This window comes from Typopeltis vanoorti, chromosome 2 (genome assembly GCF_054136105.1).
Source record: "Typopeltis vanoorti isolate ZY-2024b chromosome 2, IOZ_Tvanoo_1.0, whole genome shotgun sequence".
NCBI classification, from domain to species: Eukaryota; Metazoa; Arthropoda; class Arachnida; order Uropygi; family Thelyphonidae; genus Typopeltis; species Typopeltis vanoorti.
In genome coordinates this window covers 122,194,397-122,214,056 of record NC_143550.1, presented here as the reverse complement: position 1 = coordinate 122,214,056, position 19,660 = coordinate 122,194,397, and the positions used below count along the sequence as shown (strand labels likewise).

At 33.5% G+C, this 19,660-nt stretch overlaps 1 protein-coding gene across 1 annotated transcript in view; it reads right to left on the bottom strand.

Moving 5' to 3' along the window:
• LOC150109397 (WD repeat-containing protein WRAP73-like) overlaps positions 1-19,660 on the bottom strand; it is a 187,339-nt gene that overhangs the window by 14,639 nt on the left and 153,040 nt on the right. Inside the window, exon 11 of the mRNA XM_090407895.1 lies at positions 9,198-9,281. Within this exon, the coding sequence (XP_090264021.1) occupies positions 9,198-9,281 (84 nt within the window). The remainder of the gene's footprint in view (positions 1-9,197; positions 9,282-19,660) is intronic.

The following is a 19,660-nucleotide window of genomic DNA, read 5'->3' as shown; positions in this document are numbered from 1 at the left end:
TGTTCCATGCTAATCTTTCAATAATCATTAACCAAATTATATGTTTCGATCATGTCCTTCCCTTCTCCTATTCATCAGACTCTGCATTTCTTCATACTCAACATTCCAAAAACCATTTTAATGAATCATCTCTAAATCCTTTCCAGCATCTCTTCATCCTTTTGAAAACTAGGTGATTAGACCATCCATTGATTAACATGCACAATAATCCATATGCAGTCTGATAAAAGCCTCATACAGTGGAATTGTAATATCCTTACCACTACATGTCAATGTTCTCTGCATAATCTGCTGTGCTCCCCCCTACAATTTTAGCAAAATGTCTCCAAAATTTCAGGTCCCTATCCACCATTACCTTGCTTCCTGAATTTTAAAACCTTACCTCTTTGTAACTCCATTTATTCACCCAGTCTGTTCAAGTCCTCTATCAAGGCTACAACATCCATTCTACTTCTCACAGTTCCTCCCAACTTCACATCATCTGGAAATAACTACATGCCACCATGAAAGACTTTTTCAATATTATTTATAAACAAATTAAACAGTAATGGCCCCAAACCAGACTCTTGAGGGCACACCACTAGTGATTTCCCTCTTCTAGGATACTGCTACAACATACACATATGTTGTCATTGGCTGTCTGATACATCAGACAGCTAATCTCCAATCCAGCACACTATTCTTCTTTCCAACTCCATCTGTTCCAGTTTAATTACCAACTTGTCATGTGACATGTTATCAAAGGCCTTTGCAAAATCTAAATATACCACTGTATATGTGTCCTCCCCCCCTTGTTATAATAATAATCATCAACCTAATCCTGAATCTCGGTCTTCATTAACCCCCTCTAACACTATGACCACAATCCAAACAAATAGATTGCCCTGTAATTCAAAGCTTTATTCTCATCACCTCCCTTTTGAAGGAAGAATTTTGTCCTCTTTCGAGCTTTGCACAATCAAAGATAGATGTTAAAAAGGTATGTTAAAGCTGTTGTTAATTCCCTGGAACATTCTCTTGAGACAGGTGGTGATATACTATGAAGTCCTACAATTTTATTGACATCAAGTTTATGCAATTTTTCATATACCTCCTGCTCACTCACAATCTGTGGCTCCTCCTCTCCTATTCCCATTGCTATCAAGTTCTGCATGATATTATATTAATGAAGATGAAACACCTTAGTGAATTGCTCATTTAGCATCTCAACTATACCCTCCACAGTGGTTATCACTTTCCATATGGATTATCATTTTTGCTAACAAATATTATCTTTCCAAAATCATCTTTGTTCTACTAGCCACATATCAAATAAACTCGGTAGGATTTTTTTTTTTTTTTTTTTTGCTTGATCTGACTGCTGCTCATACTGTGCTTTTACTACACTTACCAAGCAAGTTATCTCTCATCTTTTGCTTCCTTCATAATGCCTTCATTCAAAGTGCATGCTCTTCATACATTTCATACCTACCTTATTTGACCTCCTGACCTTTGAAATAAATTCAGACATTGCCTCTGCAAGGCTCCTATATTATTTCCTAAAAGGAATGATTTCCTGTAATATTTCCTAAAAGAAATGATTAACATAAACTGATAGCCTATGTTTGTTATCATTTGAGTAATCACTCTAATGATTTAATAATGTCTCACAACTTTCCTTGTAGAGCCTTTTCATCAGAAATTTGCTATTATGCAGGATTAAGTTTTCTTCCAAAGGGGTTTGTATTTAGAAGAGATGTTCTCCCCATCATCCTAGAAGCTGTAGTGAGCAAGGTAGTGAGAAGTAGGTTTTTGTGTGGAGAGTGGCAGGTGACTGGAATGTACTGCCCGAAAGTTAATGCAGAGACAGTGAATGCATTTAAAACTCATGTTATGATAACCTGTGTGTGCAGGAGTGGGATCCACTATGATGAGCCTCTTGATTTCATGGATATCTGATGATAATAATAACTGCAACACTGAATTTTCAATCGTAAAAAAAAAAAATAATAATAAAAAAAAATTTTTTAAAAATCCATTATGTCCTAATAATGCACATAGGTCCATTCAGGAAGTATTTCTGCTTCAATGTTTCTGTTCATTTTCATGGTCTGTCTTTTTATTGGTGATTTTCATCCTAAATTTATAACAGCAGTTATTCAATTTACTTAGAACTCTTGCACACTTGTAATGGATTTATTTAATCTGCATAAAGCAAAGAGCTGAGATCAACATCTCCTATGCCAAATAACAGCTATACTATTAAATTATAAGATGGAATACATTAGATTTATTTGGCCATATTAATGCAAATACAATTAATACAAATAAAAATATAAATACAAATTATACAAAGAATTTGATTTTACTGGTCAAAAATCTGCATATTCATCACAGCTATAGTATTACTAACATTGTATTACTATTCATATTAATAATAGTGTACAATAGTTACAGTAAAATGTTGACAGTACTTATAATATATTGTTGACAGTACTTATAGTATATTGTTGACAGTAGCTATAGTATTAAGTTAGTATTAAAGCTATAGCTATAATACTAACTAGAAAGCTGATCTTCTTGAATGGCAGGTAATATAAAGCAGAGTGATGTGGGCAAATACCAGAATGGAAAATTGGGGAAATTTATTTGTGTCTATGGTGCCACAGAAGGTTCTACTAAGGAAGAAGTGGAGGGATTTTTTGAGGCATCAGAGAAAGCAACTGACACAAAGAAAAATGAAAAGTTGGTCCTTGATGGAGATGTAAATAGAGTAGCAGAAAATGATTACCAGAGATTTAGAAAGATTTGGAGAACATTTGGAGAAAAGAGCAAAGCTAATCATAATGGTAACCTCTGGTGGATTTCTGAATGGAAATCCAGCAGAAGAAAGAACTCAGGCCTCATAGCTTGAGTTGCTTTGTCAACTCAGGCTATGACACTAATATATAATGTCTGTTAATTGCAGGTGTTCCACTGGCCAGTTTGCCTGCTCTGCCAGATGAAAAACCAGAGTTTCTGGGAGGGAAATCATATCGCCACCTTCATATGAGACTGGCTAACTCACCTTCTGTTGAGAAGCTCTGATAAAGGTTCTTCATACCTAGATGGGATTTGAACCCAGGTTTTTCAAACCAAAGGGTATCACTGAAACTGACAGATATGGAAGCTCCCTAGAGAAATGCAGAACAGTTTCAAAAAATAATTAAAGTTGATCAGCTTTTACATATGAACTATAGATTCAACTATACAAATTTATTCAGACAAAATGAAATGGTTCAAAAACAAGAAGCAAAATTAAGAGTCTCAGTGGTAAACTATGAAGAAAACATTGATTATTTCAGCTAGGGATGCATGTAGTGAGGTTGCCTGTAAGGATAGAAAAATAATAATCCCATAATGGACAAATTAAGTTAAAAAAATAGTCCTGGAAAAGATGAAAGCAAGACTTATTTGCCACAAAATTTTGTAGCAAATAAGTCAGTAGATGCCCTAAAAGAATACAGAGAAAAATGTAGGACAGCAAAGCTCATCAAGAATACAGAAGATAAATAATTCAGGTCATCCAGCTACAGATCACCTTATTAATTGTGAACATATCCAGGTGACTTATATGACAGATCCCTATATCTTAAGACAGAGCATTATAGTTCCATATGAGTCTCCCCACAGTACGTAATGGAAAATAAGTTTTCTAATATATATATATATATACACACACACTCACTTATATCAAAATTTGGCATTTCTAAGTCTCTTAACAATTTAGCAATTATATTTGCTTTTATTTTACTTAATGTTAAACTTGTGTTATGCAATGAATGTAGGTTATAGTTCTTGAGGATATTTGCTTTTATGTCCCATGTACTGACTGTTAAAACTCAACTAAAATCTAAATATATATCTGTGACATTCTGTTCAGCCACATTATTTAGTTGTACATATCTAATAACAGGATTTGATTAACATTTGTATTAGTTTTCAAAGTGGAACACTTCACCTAAGTTCAAATTAAAATAAGTTTCGTGGCTTACACATGTAACAAAAATTATATAGAACTGATTCAAAATCTCCAGTATATTTCATCCAATATTACATGGACATCATCAAAGAGATAGACCATTAACTACATCCAAAAGATTAATCAAAATAATGAGACATAAATCAAGGATAGAAAAATCAGAACTCCATGGTGGACAGTGAAAAAAAAGAAGAAAACATATTGAAAGTTCCTGGCAAATAAGTCAGCTTGTGCTCTTAGAGAATACAGAGACAAATATAAGAAAGCTAAACACTGTGTAAACACAAAGACTAAAGAACACAGATATGAGTCCTGAGAAAGATCAGGAGTATGAATAGGTGGCATCAATGTCAATATCATATTAAAAACTATATTGAGAAATCAGGAATTTCTTAATATCGTTTAGGATATTAGGAAAGAACTTGACATTGTTTGCATCCAGGAATGTGTTAGCAGAGCTAATCTCAGGTGGTATGGTCACTTAAACAGATTGTGAGAGGAAACATTAGCTTCCAGGTTGGCAGGAAAAAGATCCAGAGAAAGATCAAGCTATAAGTTGATTGATACAGTAAAAATTGCCTTAGAAGACAGAAATATAAGATCTGATAATTTTGGAGTCTTGACAGAGAACAGATTGATTTGGAGGAAAATTGTTGATAGGAAGTTAGTAATGACGTAAGTTCTACATGTAGTACTATCATAATATCCTATACATCCCTTGAGGGTACATTCAGGAATTTGATGATAATATCAGAAAAATAGTAAAATATTCTAGAGACTATTGAAAAAAAAAGATTAGAAATGGTTTACATGCAGTGGTGCGTTGGTAAATTTTTAACAACCGGCTCGCTTTATGAAAAATTTGATTCTTCACAAAGTTCTATTGTATCTTCAGATGTCTTTGTTTCTGCTTCTTCAAATTTTGTCCTTTTAATGTTTAAGAAGTTTTGTTCTATTTCATTTTTTCAACTAACGGCTATCCGCTTTTTCGACCGCAAAACTCTAACCCTGATTAAGATTATTTTAATTATTAAAAAAAAAAGAAAAAATCAGAATAAAAACATATATTAAAGAAAATTTTCCTATATTACCTACAACTTATCTATTATCAAATGAAATCCTGAACAAAAAAAATGTAACACTAACATTACCACTTGTAGTTGATCAAATGACCAGAGACTGTAGCCATCGTGACAAATTTTTGTATTTATCAATAGCGCAACAATGTTGCATTTCCAAGAACTTAATGTTGCAAGTTCAATGATATTCGCCAAAAAATAAGGCATTGTTTATTCAAATACCCAGTTCTGGAGTTTTGATAATGTGATTGTGTTTTAATTATTACAGACATTGTTTAGTAAATAAAATCGTTTCCAAATTCTCATTCGTAAATTGAGTTTGTGTTTTGTGAATTCTCCTTTATGCATTTATTTTTGATAATAATAATAATATATGTAAGTGTTTATTATACCATTTCAAAATATTTACGAGAAAAAGTATATACCAACATTCATCATCTATCCTTTCATAAAGAATTTTAATAACTGGCTCGCCCGACTTAAAAACATTAACAACCAGCTCGCACGAGCCGGTGCGAGTTGGTCCCAATACACCACTGTTTACATGTCACCTTTATCATCTTTGAAAAAAGAATCAAAGATGATAAAGGTGAAATTAGCCAAAACACAACACAAACATGTAAACTGAAGTAAAGATATTTTAGATGTTTGTAATAATTACTTTGAAACACTGTTAAATGTATTCTCTACTACTGTTCTGTAGTGACAGAACAGTAGTAGAGAATACATATCAATACTTGAGACAGAAAAAAAGTTACCATAAATCTGAAATGTGGAAAGGCAGCTGGAGTAATGATATTGGATGAGAAATGCACAAATATGGAATTACAGAAGTTTAATAGTGGCTACACTGCATAATTCAGAAGGGTGAATTTGAGATGATTAGAATAGAGCTCTCATAGTTCCCCATCTATAAAAAGAGGAATAAAACAAATGTGAGAATTACAGAGAATTTTTCTATTAATCACCTATCAACAATTTTCCTCCAAATCAATCTATTACTTGCGAGCACTCTAACATTGTAATATCTAGCATTTTGTGCTTCTACCAAATCAATCCACTTAATCTTCCTCTGGGTCTCTTGCTTACCATCCTAGCATCGAACACCTTTCTTCACCTATTCTATTTAAATGGCCATACCACCTTAGATTAGCTCTGCTGATGCATTCTTGAATGCTAATAATATTAAGTTCCTTTCTAATATCTTCATTTTTAATATGATTCTGCAATTGATGCCATCAGTTCACTCCCCAATTTTTCTCAGAACCCTCATATATGTGGTCTGTAGTCTTTGATCAAGTGCTTTATTTCTAACCCACCTCTCAGATCCATAACTTAAAACTTGTTTAAACACTGTCTTGCATGCTGCTAGTTTGGTGTTTTGGCTAATTTCTCTCTTATTCCATATAAATTTATTCAGCTGGCTACCCACCGTACCAGCTTTGCTTATTCTGTTGTCTATTTCCAGATTTAATCTGCTATCTTCACTAAAGTGTCATCTACTTCAAGTAATGATATATATTTCTGATTACATTCCTGTTGTGTGTACTCCTCTACCATCACGATGTCATCACTGCTTGTCTCATTCAGCAGTGTTTCAAAGTAACTACTCTGACCATCTGGAATATTTTTATCTTCAGTTTTCAGGCCACCTCTATCATCTCAGATTCCTTTTACAATGCTCTTTCCTCCATTTCTAAGCTTTTTTAATAGCTTCCAGAATATTTTGCCATCTTTCTGATATTTATTTTCTATGTTCTTACCAAAGTCTTCCTGTGACTTTTGTTTAGCTAGTTTAACTAAAAGTGTAAAAGTTGACTTACATATCAGGAACTTTTCATATGCTTTTTTCTTGTCCTTGACTGCCTCATTAATTTCCTGAGTCTATCATGGAGTTCTGATTTTTCTATCCTTGCAGACAACCTCAACACATTGCTCTGGCTGAATCGATCAATTCTTCAGGGTTTGCACAGAATCTTCAAAGTTTGGTTATTGCTTTCAATATCTTTCATTTTTTCTTAAATAACAGTTTGTATCTGAGTTACAGTTCACCTCTGAATACTGCTCCACTTTTAATTGGTTTTAAAACTTTCTTACATGCTGTTCTTTTCAATATGAAATTCAATTTTATCTGTTTTTTAATCCAATTTTAAATCCTGTCAACAAAAATAGTTAATGAGACTTTTCTTATATCTTCTCTCCATGTGAATGTATACGCATTTTTATGGAGGAACACAGCATTAGTAATAACAAGTCTATGTCCTAACAGAAATCCAGCAAGTACTTATCATTATTATTAATTTTGCTCTTGTCTCCAAATTTTTCCAAAACAATTCTTGTCTGGCAATCATTTCCTACTCTGCAGTTTATATCTCCAACATGGATCAACTTTTCCTTTTTTGTTGTATCAGCTGCCTTCTATAATGCCTCCAAAAATTCCTCCACTTCTTCTTTAGATCACCTGTTATGGGATCACAGGCACAAATAAAGTCATTGTCCTGTTCCCCATTCTAATATTTGCCACATAATTCTACATGATATTGCCTAACCATTCAAGAAGATTATCCTCATATTTAGCGCTGAATACTATAGCTATTACTACATTTTCTTGATTGTTATTGCCTGAATATTGATACTGACTGAAACACCTTGTTGCTTAGAAAGATCTTACCTGTTTTTTTTTTTTTTTTTTTTTTTTTTTTTTTTTTTTGTGTTCTTTGTTTTGGTAACACCTATTATGTCAATCAGGTACTTATCCAGTTCTTCTGCTAGTTGCATTTTTTTTCTCCCATTGAGAAACATCAATGAAATTCTTGTGTTAATAGTGACTATGTTGAACTCTGCAAAAGTTTAGTTGGGATGGGTTTCATAGATGACTTTTTTGCTGTTCACCCTGGTTCCCTGACAAAAACAACTGGGACCTTGGTTTAACTGGGCAACACCCCGGCTGGCATGAAATTCTATCATGTTGGTAGGCTAAATCACAAATTGTCAGTCGATCCTCATTCATTCAGTATTCAGGAAGATAACTAACAGGGTGTAGTGTATCATGAGAAGGTGAGGACTGGATATTAGGTCAGAAGTTCTGGTTGGTTCTCTGCATTCCTTAAAAGGCAACAAGGAGGTCTTCTCCTAGTTATCAAGCTTTGACCCTTAAGAACCACATACTAGAATACTAATATTAAAAACTATTTTTGTTTTGTAAATTTGTAACTAATGAAAATACCGATTTAAATAATGAATATTCAACTCATACTACAAACCAGTCATTGGATGCCAACTGATCAGATTGGTGAGTAACCAGTAGCTGAACCAACTAGCTCATCATCAGTGTTAAGTTGCAAATGACCAGGTTGTAGTGCATGATAAATTTTAAGTAGCTAATGAGCAAATGGATTCTATTTTTTCTGTAACATAGTCAACAAGATGGCTATAGCTATAATTTCTCATTCAAAGACACCAACAGCTAAAAATGTTTCCAATTTGAAAAATATAAAATTAATCACTCCCTCTGAATGTACTATCTGTAAAATAGTTCAGAGCTAATAGGCATCAAAAAATCTCTAATGGAACCTGTGAAATTTATACCATTGGATACGATTGAAAGCTTGTAGAGAAAATCTATTCCTATGTTTTAAGAAAACTGATATTCTGGTAAATGTTAAGGAAGAACTCGCCAAATATGAAAAATGTAGTGAACATGAACCCGATTTGCATGGTTGTGTCAATATGAACCATAAATTATACACTAAGGATGGAAACAATGGAGAGTTTGATTTTCATTGAAATTATTCATTAGAAAAATAAAAGAAGTATAAATACAAAATACAGCATTATTTTATTCATTAATGCTTATTACATATGTATATATTTCCATAATTTTAGCATTGCATTACATGAGGCAAGTTATGTAAATTTATATTTCTACAGCACTACCTAAGGTATGTCAAACAATTTTTTTAAAGATGACAACACTTCTTTTGTTCTGTGGATTCTGCTTCAGATTTCATTAATTCCCTGCCCCTTTCAGAAAACAACTGGAATGTGCATGCATTTAGTTATAAATAATTATATATATATATATATATATATATATATATATATAATTAACAACTCACATTTCACTGGCTGCAAATGTATCAGCACATCTGACAAGGCCAGTTTCTTGAGATCCCATATCCACACAGTTGTTGGCATGTTATCTGAATACAAGCAAGCAAAAATTACTTTACTTTTAATGACAACAGAATTTACAACAATATATTTTTGATATGGTTTTAAATTAGGAGTAAAATGTAATAAGATTTTGAAGAAAATTATCTATGCTATAATAATTAACTTTTAATTAAACCCACAAGTAACAACACAAATCCATTTCAATACTCTTAACATACAGTTGATTTGCTGAATATATTTTAATTTTGAAATTTTATCACCTATTTTATCACCATGACATTTGTCTCCATCATACCTTAACACTTGAGGATATGATGTATCTCTCAAAAAGAATGATAACATTGTTGATATTTTAAGTGGAAAGTGTAAGCTAATCATTTTCATCAGCAGGTGTGAAACATCTAGTGCACTTAAATGAATAACTCATAATCAAAGTAATTCCTTGATGAGTAATTAAAGTAAGCAATTTAAACTTACACAGAATTGCCTGTTATTTCTAGTTAAACAAAACTAGAGGAACACAGCCAAATTTTATTATATCATATATATAAATGATATTTTAACATTGTCAGCATCCAGGAATGCGTTAGCAGAGCTAATATCAGGTGGTATGGTCACTTAAATAGATAGGGGTGTTTAAGGGTCAAAGCTGTATAACTGAGAGGAGACCTCCATATAGCCCTTAAAGGAATGCGGAGAACCAACCAGGGCTTCTGACCTAATGTCCAATCCTCACCTTCTCGTGGTGCACCCTGTTGGGTATCTACTTTGATACTGAAGGAACGAGGATGGGTTGGCAATTTGGGATTTAGCCGATCAAATTGTATTCTTATTCATTAAACCAAAATAAAAAATGATGGTACAACATGAAAAAATTTCATGCCAGCTGGGGCGTCGCCTGGTTAAACAAGGCCCCCGTTGTTTTCGCCAGGGAACCAGGGTGAACAGTGAAAAGTCAGCTACTGGAACAAATCTGAAAACACACCCCAACTCAACATCACCAGAGTTAAAGATCGGTACTATCAACTTAAGAAACCTGAATGGCAAAGAAATGGAGCTAGCTGAGGAATTAGATAAGTACCAGATCGACATAATAGGGGTGACTGAAACAAAAAAGACAAAAACTGGTGAGATCTTTCTGAGCAATAAATACAAAATGTTATATTCAGGCAATGACAATCAAGGAAAAGAAGGAGTAGCCATAGTATTCAACACAAAATATGAGGCTAATCTTCTTGAATGGCAGTCAGTCTCAAGTAGAGTAATGTGGGCAAATATGAGAATGGGGAACTGGACAATGAGACTTATTTGTGCCTATGGTCCCACAGAAGGTTCTACTAAGATAGAAGTGGAGGAATTTTTTGAGGCTTTAGAAAAAGCAACTGACACAATGAAATAGGAAAAGTTGGTCCTTGTTGGGGATCTAAATAGCAGAGTAGGAAATGATTGTGAGACATACTAAAATATTTTGGGAAAATTTGGAGAAAAGAGCAAAGCTAATAATAATGGCAAATATCTGTTGGATTTCTGCTCAGGACATGGACTGGTTATTACTAACACCATGTTCCAACATAAAAATGTGCACAAATTCACATGGAGAGAAGAGGCTAGGAATAAGAAAAGTCTCATTGACTATGTTATTGTTGATAGCGATGTTTTCTCCCTGGTGCAGGACACCAGAGTGTATAGAGGATTTGAAATTGGAAGTGATCACTATTTAGTCTTGAGCAGGATAAAATTGAATTTCATATTGAAAAGAAGAACATGTAAGAAAGTTTTAAAGCGAATAAAAGTTGAGCAGCTCTCAGATGTGAACTGTAGACTAAAATACAGAAAGATTATTGAAAAGAAAATGAAAGAGTTTGAGAACAGGAATCAAACCTTGGAGATTCAGTGGTGAGCCTTGAAGAAAGCCCTGATTGATTCAGCTAGAGAGGCATGTGGTGAGGTTGTGTGCAAGGATAAAAAAATCAGAACTCCCTGGTGGACACAGGAAGTTAAAGAGACAGTGAAGGAAAAGAAGAAAGCATATCAAAAGTTCCTGGCAAATAAGTCAGCTTTTATTCTTACAGAATACAGAGACAAATGTAAGAAAGCTAAACAGTGTGTAAAACTAGCTAAACAAAAGTCATGGGAGGACTTTGGCAAGAATATAGAAAATAAATATCAAGAAGGTGGCAAAATATTCTGGAGGTTGTTGAAGAAGCTTAGGAATGGAGGAAAGAGTGCTGTAAAAGGAGTTAGAGATGATAAAGGTGACATGAAAACAGGAGAAAAAGATATCCTTGAGGTATGGAGTAATTACTTTGAAAAACTGCTAAATGAAACAAGCAGTGATGACAGCACAGTGATAAAAAACACTTACCAGGCATGCAGTCAGGAATACATATCCATACTAGAAGTAGAAAAAGCCATCAAAGGCTTGAAATGTGGAAAGGCAGCAGGAGTAGATGATATTCGACCAGAAATGCTGAAGTATGGTGGTATAAAAGTCTTAGAGTGGCTGCACTGCGTAGTTCAGAAAGCCTGGACAGAGGGACGAATTCCCGATGATTGGAGTAGAGCTCTCATAGTACCGATATATAAAAAGGGAAATGAAACTGAATGTGAGAATTACAGAGATATTTCCCTACTGAGTGTTTTCCTGGCAAGATCTATGCAAGTATACTTGAGAAACGGTTGAGAAGAATTGTGGAAGAAAAGCTTGGTGAAGAACAAGCTGGATTCAGGCCAAATAGAGGCTGTCAGGATCAGATCTTCACTTTAAGACAAATAGTCGAGAAAGCATGGGAATATAACAAAGATCTTATTTAAGTTTTGTCGATTTGGAAAAGGCATATGACAAGGTGCCAAGAGAGAAGCTATTCAATACGCTGCAGTTATATGGTGTCAATGGGGCATTATATCAAGCAATACTTAGTCTTTATTTGAGTTGTAAGTCAGCAGTTAGAATTGAAGGAAGTACAGGAAGATGGTTTAATGTTAAATCTGGTGTGAGACAAGGATGTACATTATCCCCTCTGTTATTCATTATCTATATGGATCACATTATGAAGGAATGTGGTATTAAACCTGATATCAAAATTGCAGATGATAATGTCAGCTCTTTGCTTTATGCGGATGATGTTATACTTCTAAATAAATCCGCTACAAGTCTGCAAAATTCTCTGACTAAATTGAATAGCTGTTGTAATAGATATGGTATGAAGGTCAGCAATAAAAAGACAAAGACAATGAAAATAGGCAGAATCATTGAAAATGTCAACTGTGTCGTGAATGGAGAACCTGTGGAACAAGTAAAACATTTCAGCTACTTAGGCACAATTTTTACTGAAGATGGTAAATTAAATATAGAAATAGACAACAGAATCAGCAAAGCTGGTATGGTGGGAAGTCAATTGAATAAATTCATATGGAATAAGAAAGAAATTAGTCGAAACACTAAATTAGCTGTATACAAGACAGTGTTCAAACCAGTTTTAACTTATGGATCTGAGAGCTGGGTCAGAAGTACAACACTTGACCAAAGACTAGAGACTGCAGATATGAGAGTCCTGAGAAACATTAGAGGCATGAACAGATGGCATCAATGGCAATATCATATTAAAAATGAGGATATTAGGAAAGAACTTGACATTGTCAGCATCCAGGAATGCGTTAGCAGAGCTAATCTCAGGTGGTATGGTCACTTAAATAGAATGGGAGAGGAAAGATTAGCAAAACAAGTGTTCTCTGCCAGGTTGGCAGCAAAACAACCTAGAGGAAGACCAAGATATAGGTGGATTGATACGGTACAAAGTGCCTTAGACGATAAAAATATAAGATCTGATAATGTTGGAGTCTTGACAAGTAACAGACTGATTTGGAGGAAAATTGTAGATAGGAAGTTAGTAATGATGTAATTTTTTCATGTAGTAGTGTCATATCCTGTACACCCCTTGAGGGTACATGGCAGGAATTTGATGATGATGATGATATAAATGATAATATCACATGCAGGAAAAATGAAAATGCACATCAATATATGAATATTTTTTTAGCAATAATAATAATAAAAAAAAATTGAAAACTGATGGAAAAGTCTAAGGCCCATGAGTTAACTGTAGATAACATATAAGGAACAGGAAAAGTTTTGAGATGTAGTAATGATAGGAACAGCAGAAAAGGAGCATGCTGGTGGAATAAGAGAGTTAAAAAAAAAAGCAGTTAAGTCAGAAAAAAAAAATTTCAGAAGTTCATAAGACTAGATCAAATGATGACAAGCATATATAATCAGAGTAAAAGCCATGCAAAAAATGTAAATAAAAATAATAATAATTATTAAAGAAGAGATAAAAAGCTAGGTTGAATTTACACATAAGTTGAAATTATGGGAACAAGAAAAAATTATATGGATTAATGAAGAATTTAATAAGAACAGAGCAACCAGGTTTTTTAATAAAATGGAAATTTCTTGACTACTGGGGAGGGGATGAGATTACAATGATGTGGAAACTATTTCAGAGGCCTGTTAAGCAAAGATGAAAGCCATACTGAAATAAACTGGAATGAATATATAGGGAGGCCTCAGTTTACGAAGAGATTAGGTTCCCAGCCTGCTGTTCATAAAGTGAATCTGTTGTAAATTGAGGTAAAATTATGGTGATGTATTTAAAAAACTTACCATCTTACAGCAAGAACTAAAACATTAAATGGGACATCATAGGTTTAAGTGAAGTTCGCAGGCAAGATGAACATTTAATAAAATTAAAAAATGGAGACTACTTATACGATTATGGGAAAACTAAAGGACAATACAGAGTTGGATTTCTAATTAAGAAAACAACTGCAGACCTTATAGAAGAATTTAATTATACAGACGAAAGAATAATAGAAATCACACTTAAAATCAGGATCATCCAAATATATGCTCCCACCTCATCCCACACTGATGAAAAAATAGAAGCATTTTATGACTCACTGCAGCACATGCTAGACAAACAAAGAAATAGCAATCAAAACTTTACTATAGTAATGGGCGATTTTAACGCCAAAGTAGGTCATCCCATTCATCAAAGACACAATAGGACTACATGTATATGGTACAAGCAGAAACTCAGGAATGGTTCTTACAGAATTCTCTATTAATAACAAGCTTTACATTATGAATACATTTTTTAAGAAAGCCCTCAAAAGAGAATGGACATGGAAAAGTTCAAATGGAGAAATAAAAAATGAAATAGATTATATACTGTGTAATAATAAAGAAATAAGAAGTGACAACTGACTGTGAGAGCCAAAATTAAAATAATCCTCAAATTGGAAAGAATAAAATGTCTAAACAACAAAAAATCAAGAAGTTTTGACTTAAAACCTATTGAAAACAAGGATTACGAAGAAAAACTCAATCAAAAACTAGACTTAATAATTTGAAGAAGACATAAATAAAATAAGCAGAAACCTAATGGAAGTAATAATCTCAGCAGCCAATGAATTCAAAAGTAACAAACAACAAAAAGACCATAAACTTTCAGAGGAAACCTTACAACTCCTAAAAAAGAGATGCAATATGAAACAAGACAAAAACTTAATTTCTAAAACAGAATATGCATAACTATGCAAAACAATAAGGAAAAAGATAAGAAACGAAATAAGATCTTATAACACTAAAAAAATAAAAGAAACAATTGAAAACAATAAAAATATGAAAATACTAAGAAAACATTTATCAGTTGGCAAAAGTCAAATAACTGCAATAAAAGATAAGAATGGAACTACCATAAGGAACCAAGAACAAATCCTAAGCAGGCTAGAAGAATTTTATAAAGAACTCTATAATGATCCTTCAATAGATAAATCAAATATAAATAACTGTTCTCTATCGCATATAGAATTCATCCCCCCATTCACTTCAGATGAAATAAAACAAGCATTAAAACAAATGAAAAATGTCCTGGTGAAGACCTAATTCACGTAGAATTAATTAAATGGGAAGGAAACAATATAATTCACCATTTCACAAACTTACTAAATCATGCCTAAAAGAGGGGAAGATACCAGAAAAATGCTACTCTGATACTGTCATTTAAAAAAGGGGACAAAAGTCAAATAACTGCAATAAGAAGTTGAAATAGAAAAAAATGAAATAGATTATTTTATTTTATAGAACATATAAAGAATATGTTCTATATATAGAACATATAGAACATTTTATTAAATAGAACATATAAAGGACTATAGACCAATTAGTATTCTCTCCAATCTGTACAAAATTCTCACAAAAGTAATAACAAACAGGTTAACCCCTCTTCTAGACTCAAATCAACCAGTAGAACAAGCAGGAGGATTCCGTAGTGGCTTTAACACAATTGATCATATTTATGCAGTAAAACAAATAATAGAAAAAGCAGAAGAAAACCAATTGCCTCTCTGTTTAGCCTTTATTGATTATGAAAAAGCATTTGATTCCATGAAAACTAATGTAATAATCAAAGCACTCCAGAATCAGGGAGTTCCTGGAGAATATATGGACCTCCTCCAGGAAATATACCACACTGTAACGGCAACAATCCAACTTCACACAAGTAGCAATAAAATATCAATTGAAAAAGGTGTCTGACAATGAGACTCTCTATCACCCTAAATCTTTACAGCTGTCCTTCAAAAAATATTTAATAATATAAACTGGACAAACCTTGGTATAAAAATTAATAACAGAAACTTAACACACCTAAGATATACAGATGGTATCATAATTTTTGCAAACACTCCAGAATACTAATATAATGATAGAAGACTATATCATGAAAACAGAAAAGTCGGTCTAAAAATAAAAAGAAAAAACTAAAATCATGTTTAATCATTTTGTAACACTAAAAAACATAATAATAGAAAACGATTTCTTGTTTTCTATTATTATGTTTTTTGAAAAATGTCTTCATATGCATACTTAGGTCATCTCATTGATCTAAACTGTGAACTCTCCAAAAGGAAATAAATAGGAGAATTCAACTTGCCTAGGGTGTATTCAGAAAATTGAAAAGCATTTTTCAAAACAATGATGTCCCACTCTGTTTAAAAAGGAAGACATTTAACCAGTGTATACTTCCAGTCATCACATATGGTTGTGAAACTTGGTTGCTAACAAAAGTACTGGCAAATAAACTAACAACAACTCAAAGAAAAATGGAGAGGTTGATGCTAGACATCACATTAAAAGATAAGAAGCAAAATGGCTGGATAAGAAGCCAGACTCACATCGCTGACATCATTCTTCACCATAAGCGACTAAAATGAAAATGGGCCAGACATCTATTCAGAAGAGAAGATGAGCGATGGACCACCATACTAACGAACTGGATTCCAAAAGAAGGGAAACGAGGCCTAGGACGTCCTAAAAGAAGGTGGAGTGATGAACTGTCAAATTTTGTTGGGAAAAATTGGTCAACCATTGCCAAGAACAGAGAACACTAGAAAGAATTGGAGGAGGCCTTTGTCCAGCAGTGGACAGAAAGTGGCTGAAAAAGAAGAAGATTTAAATGATATTAGTTCCTTCAATACAGAAACTGACGTCTACAAATTAATAATTTTGCAATTTTTTATAAAGAATTGTGATTGTTTTATAATTATTCTATATAAATAATGTATAATGGCATGATGGAGAAGCCTTAATGTGATAGACCTAGTTATGGATCATCTGGATTAACCAGCTTCTTCATTTCATTAAACAAAGACTTTGCCTTGTCCATGACTGTTTTGATTCATATTGTTAACTCACATCACCAATAATTTTTCCATTTTTTCTATTACTTCACACCTTGAATATATGTTTTGACACTTATGCATTAACAATTCCTGAATAATTGCACTGGTTACAACTGTTGAAACTAGAATGTTACCTTCAATGCTTTACAAACATCAGAACGATGCTCGCCTAATTCAATGCAATGAATCATTTCCATTTTTTCTCCTCAATGTTAAGTGATTTTCTGCTTTATTTAGCTGAGGAAGATGTTGAATTGACTATGTTTAGCTGACATTTTTAATTTGTTTAAATACTAATATTAGTAAAATTTCCACATTTTAAGCATTCTTTACAATGTGGTTCAGTGTGGACCAAAATACAAATAAACTGTTTTGTAATCTCTACCCACAATGTCATAGAATATAAAACAAACAATTGTGAATGCTGCCAACATGATGTGTTTAAGATTTTGTTTGGCAATTCAATTTCTGGCAGTTCAGGACTAAATTGGTTGCACATCTTTAGACTAATATAGAAAAGAAGGTAATATCTGTGGAAAGATATTACCTTCTGTGGAAAGAATGTATGATGAATGTAATCTTCCCTGTTCTGAAACTCAAATTATATAGCCTAGTAGGAAACAGCCAGTTCAGCTGAACAAGTCTTTTAGCATCCATGCTGATATCCCATAAGTTTCCATTGCTGAATTCTTATTCAGTCTGTGCAACAGCTCTAATACCTCCTCCTCATACACTTGAGTTTCTTAATTCAATAAAGAGGTAGCAGTGAGTGAGCAATGTTGAATACACCAGGTTGATAGCTTTTAGCAAAATGGGCACTTGTTTGTTGAACAACCTCTTCTGCATCTGTGACCCTTGCACCATCTGCATTTAGTAGTTATTCTTTCATATTCATTCTTTCTTTTACTTACAGCATAATGATAGAGCTCTTTGGAACTGTCCCTTTAACTTGCAGAGCAAGTTTCTTTTCATACTCAGATTTAGCTTTCCATACAACAATTTCAACTCTTCTGGCATGATGCTTATAATTTTCATAATGGGCATCCTTATGCACATGGTATTATTCCTTCCACCTCATCCTTTTCTTACAAATTTCTTGCTTGATAAGATTACAAATCCATTTCATTCCCAATCTATTTATTCTTCTAACTCTAGAGACACATTCTGATATTGCATCATTTAAATAATTTTTAAACACTTTTCATGCACTGTCAATATCCTTCTGATTCAACAACTGATACCATGGTGCAGAATCAAACATACTCCTGAGGTGGTTACAATTTGTAGCCAGCTCAGCAAATATCCTTTTCTGAGTGGAACATTCATTCACCTCCCAAGTGAGTACTGCATGTTCACTGTCACCAACCAGAGGCAGAATAGTCACACTTTAAATGAAATTCCCTCTGACACTATAATCAAATTTAACACTCTTTGACATAGAGTTCCTTCTGTTACATGCTGATTGAGAAAGTTGTCTCACAACAGCTCAATAAATTCAGTTTCATTCTTCTCTAAGACTTTACTGTTACCCAATCAATATTTAGATAATTCAAATCTCCCATTATGATTACTTTTTATATCCATCATCTTTATTTGGTGATGCATTTCTTCTTCACTAGTAACCAATCGACCACCAGGTCTGTAACAACAACAACCTACTATGTATTTGATCTTGTTAATTTCCATCTCACACCAGATTGGCTTCAAACTCGCTACCAGATGAAAAAATGTTACTAGTATTGCAGTCATAGGTCTCAACACTAACTGGATTCAAGTCATCCTATATCATTAGTGGCATATCCCACCCTCCTCTCCTGTCTGTCCTTCCTAAAAATACTGTACCTTTACACTCAATACCAGTTAGTACTTCTACTTCTATCACTCCTGGCATCCGTGTACATACATAAGCTACCCAAATTTTTTTTGTATTCTTTTATCTGTAGTTTGTGTGACACAGTTGGACAACTTGTAGATGTCTGTTTTTATCTATTTTGTCTGCATATTTATGCGGATAAAAACGGACATCTTTGTACATGCTTGATGGATACCAACCAAATGAACAAAAAATCGAAATTGTTCTCTCCTCATAATCATTTCCATGATAATGCCCATTCTCATTATTAACTTGGAAAAACTAATAATACCAAATATTAGTTTCTAGGCTGTCCCGCTTGTACAAATCTATTCTTCCCTCAAACTCACTTCCACACATCCAAAAACTCCAATATGCAATGCAGCTTTTATAGACTTGTTCAACTTTCAACTATTTAGTCCGTTTAAGAACTTATATAAGGGACAAATTCCAGAAGCATGCTCAATCACCGTCATCATGGCAGAAAGCGCTGACAAACAAATTACATGACATTAAGTGACATTAAGAATTGGCATTCCAGTCAAAGTACAAAGAGAAGAGAAGTTGTTGCCGCTAAGCTCCACAAGTTTGTAGTCATCTTACACATTCTTATTTACTGAGGGCTGATGATCCACCTAGGTGTGAAAAATGCAACATGTGTCTTAATAATTGTCATCTTTTGGTGGAGTACCACCACTTTACACGAGAAAGGAATGAACTTTTTACCTATCTCTAGCCAAGCTGTGTACCCTCAGGCAATGTTATCAGACTCAGATAGGTTGCATGATGTTTTTAGCCTTTTACATAGAA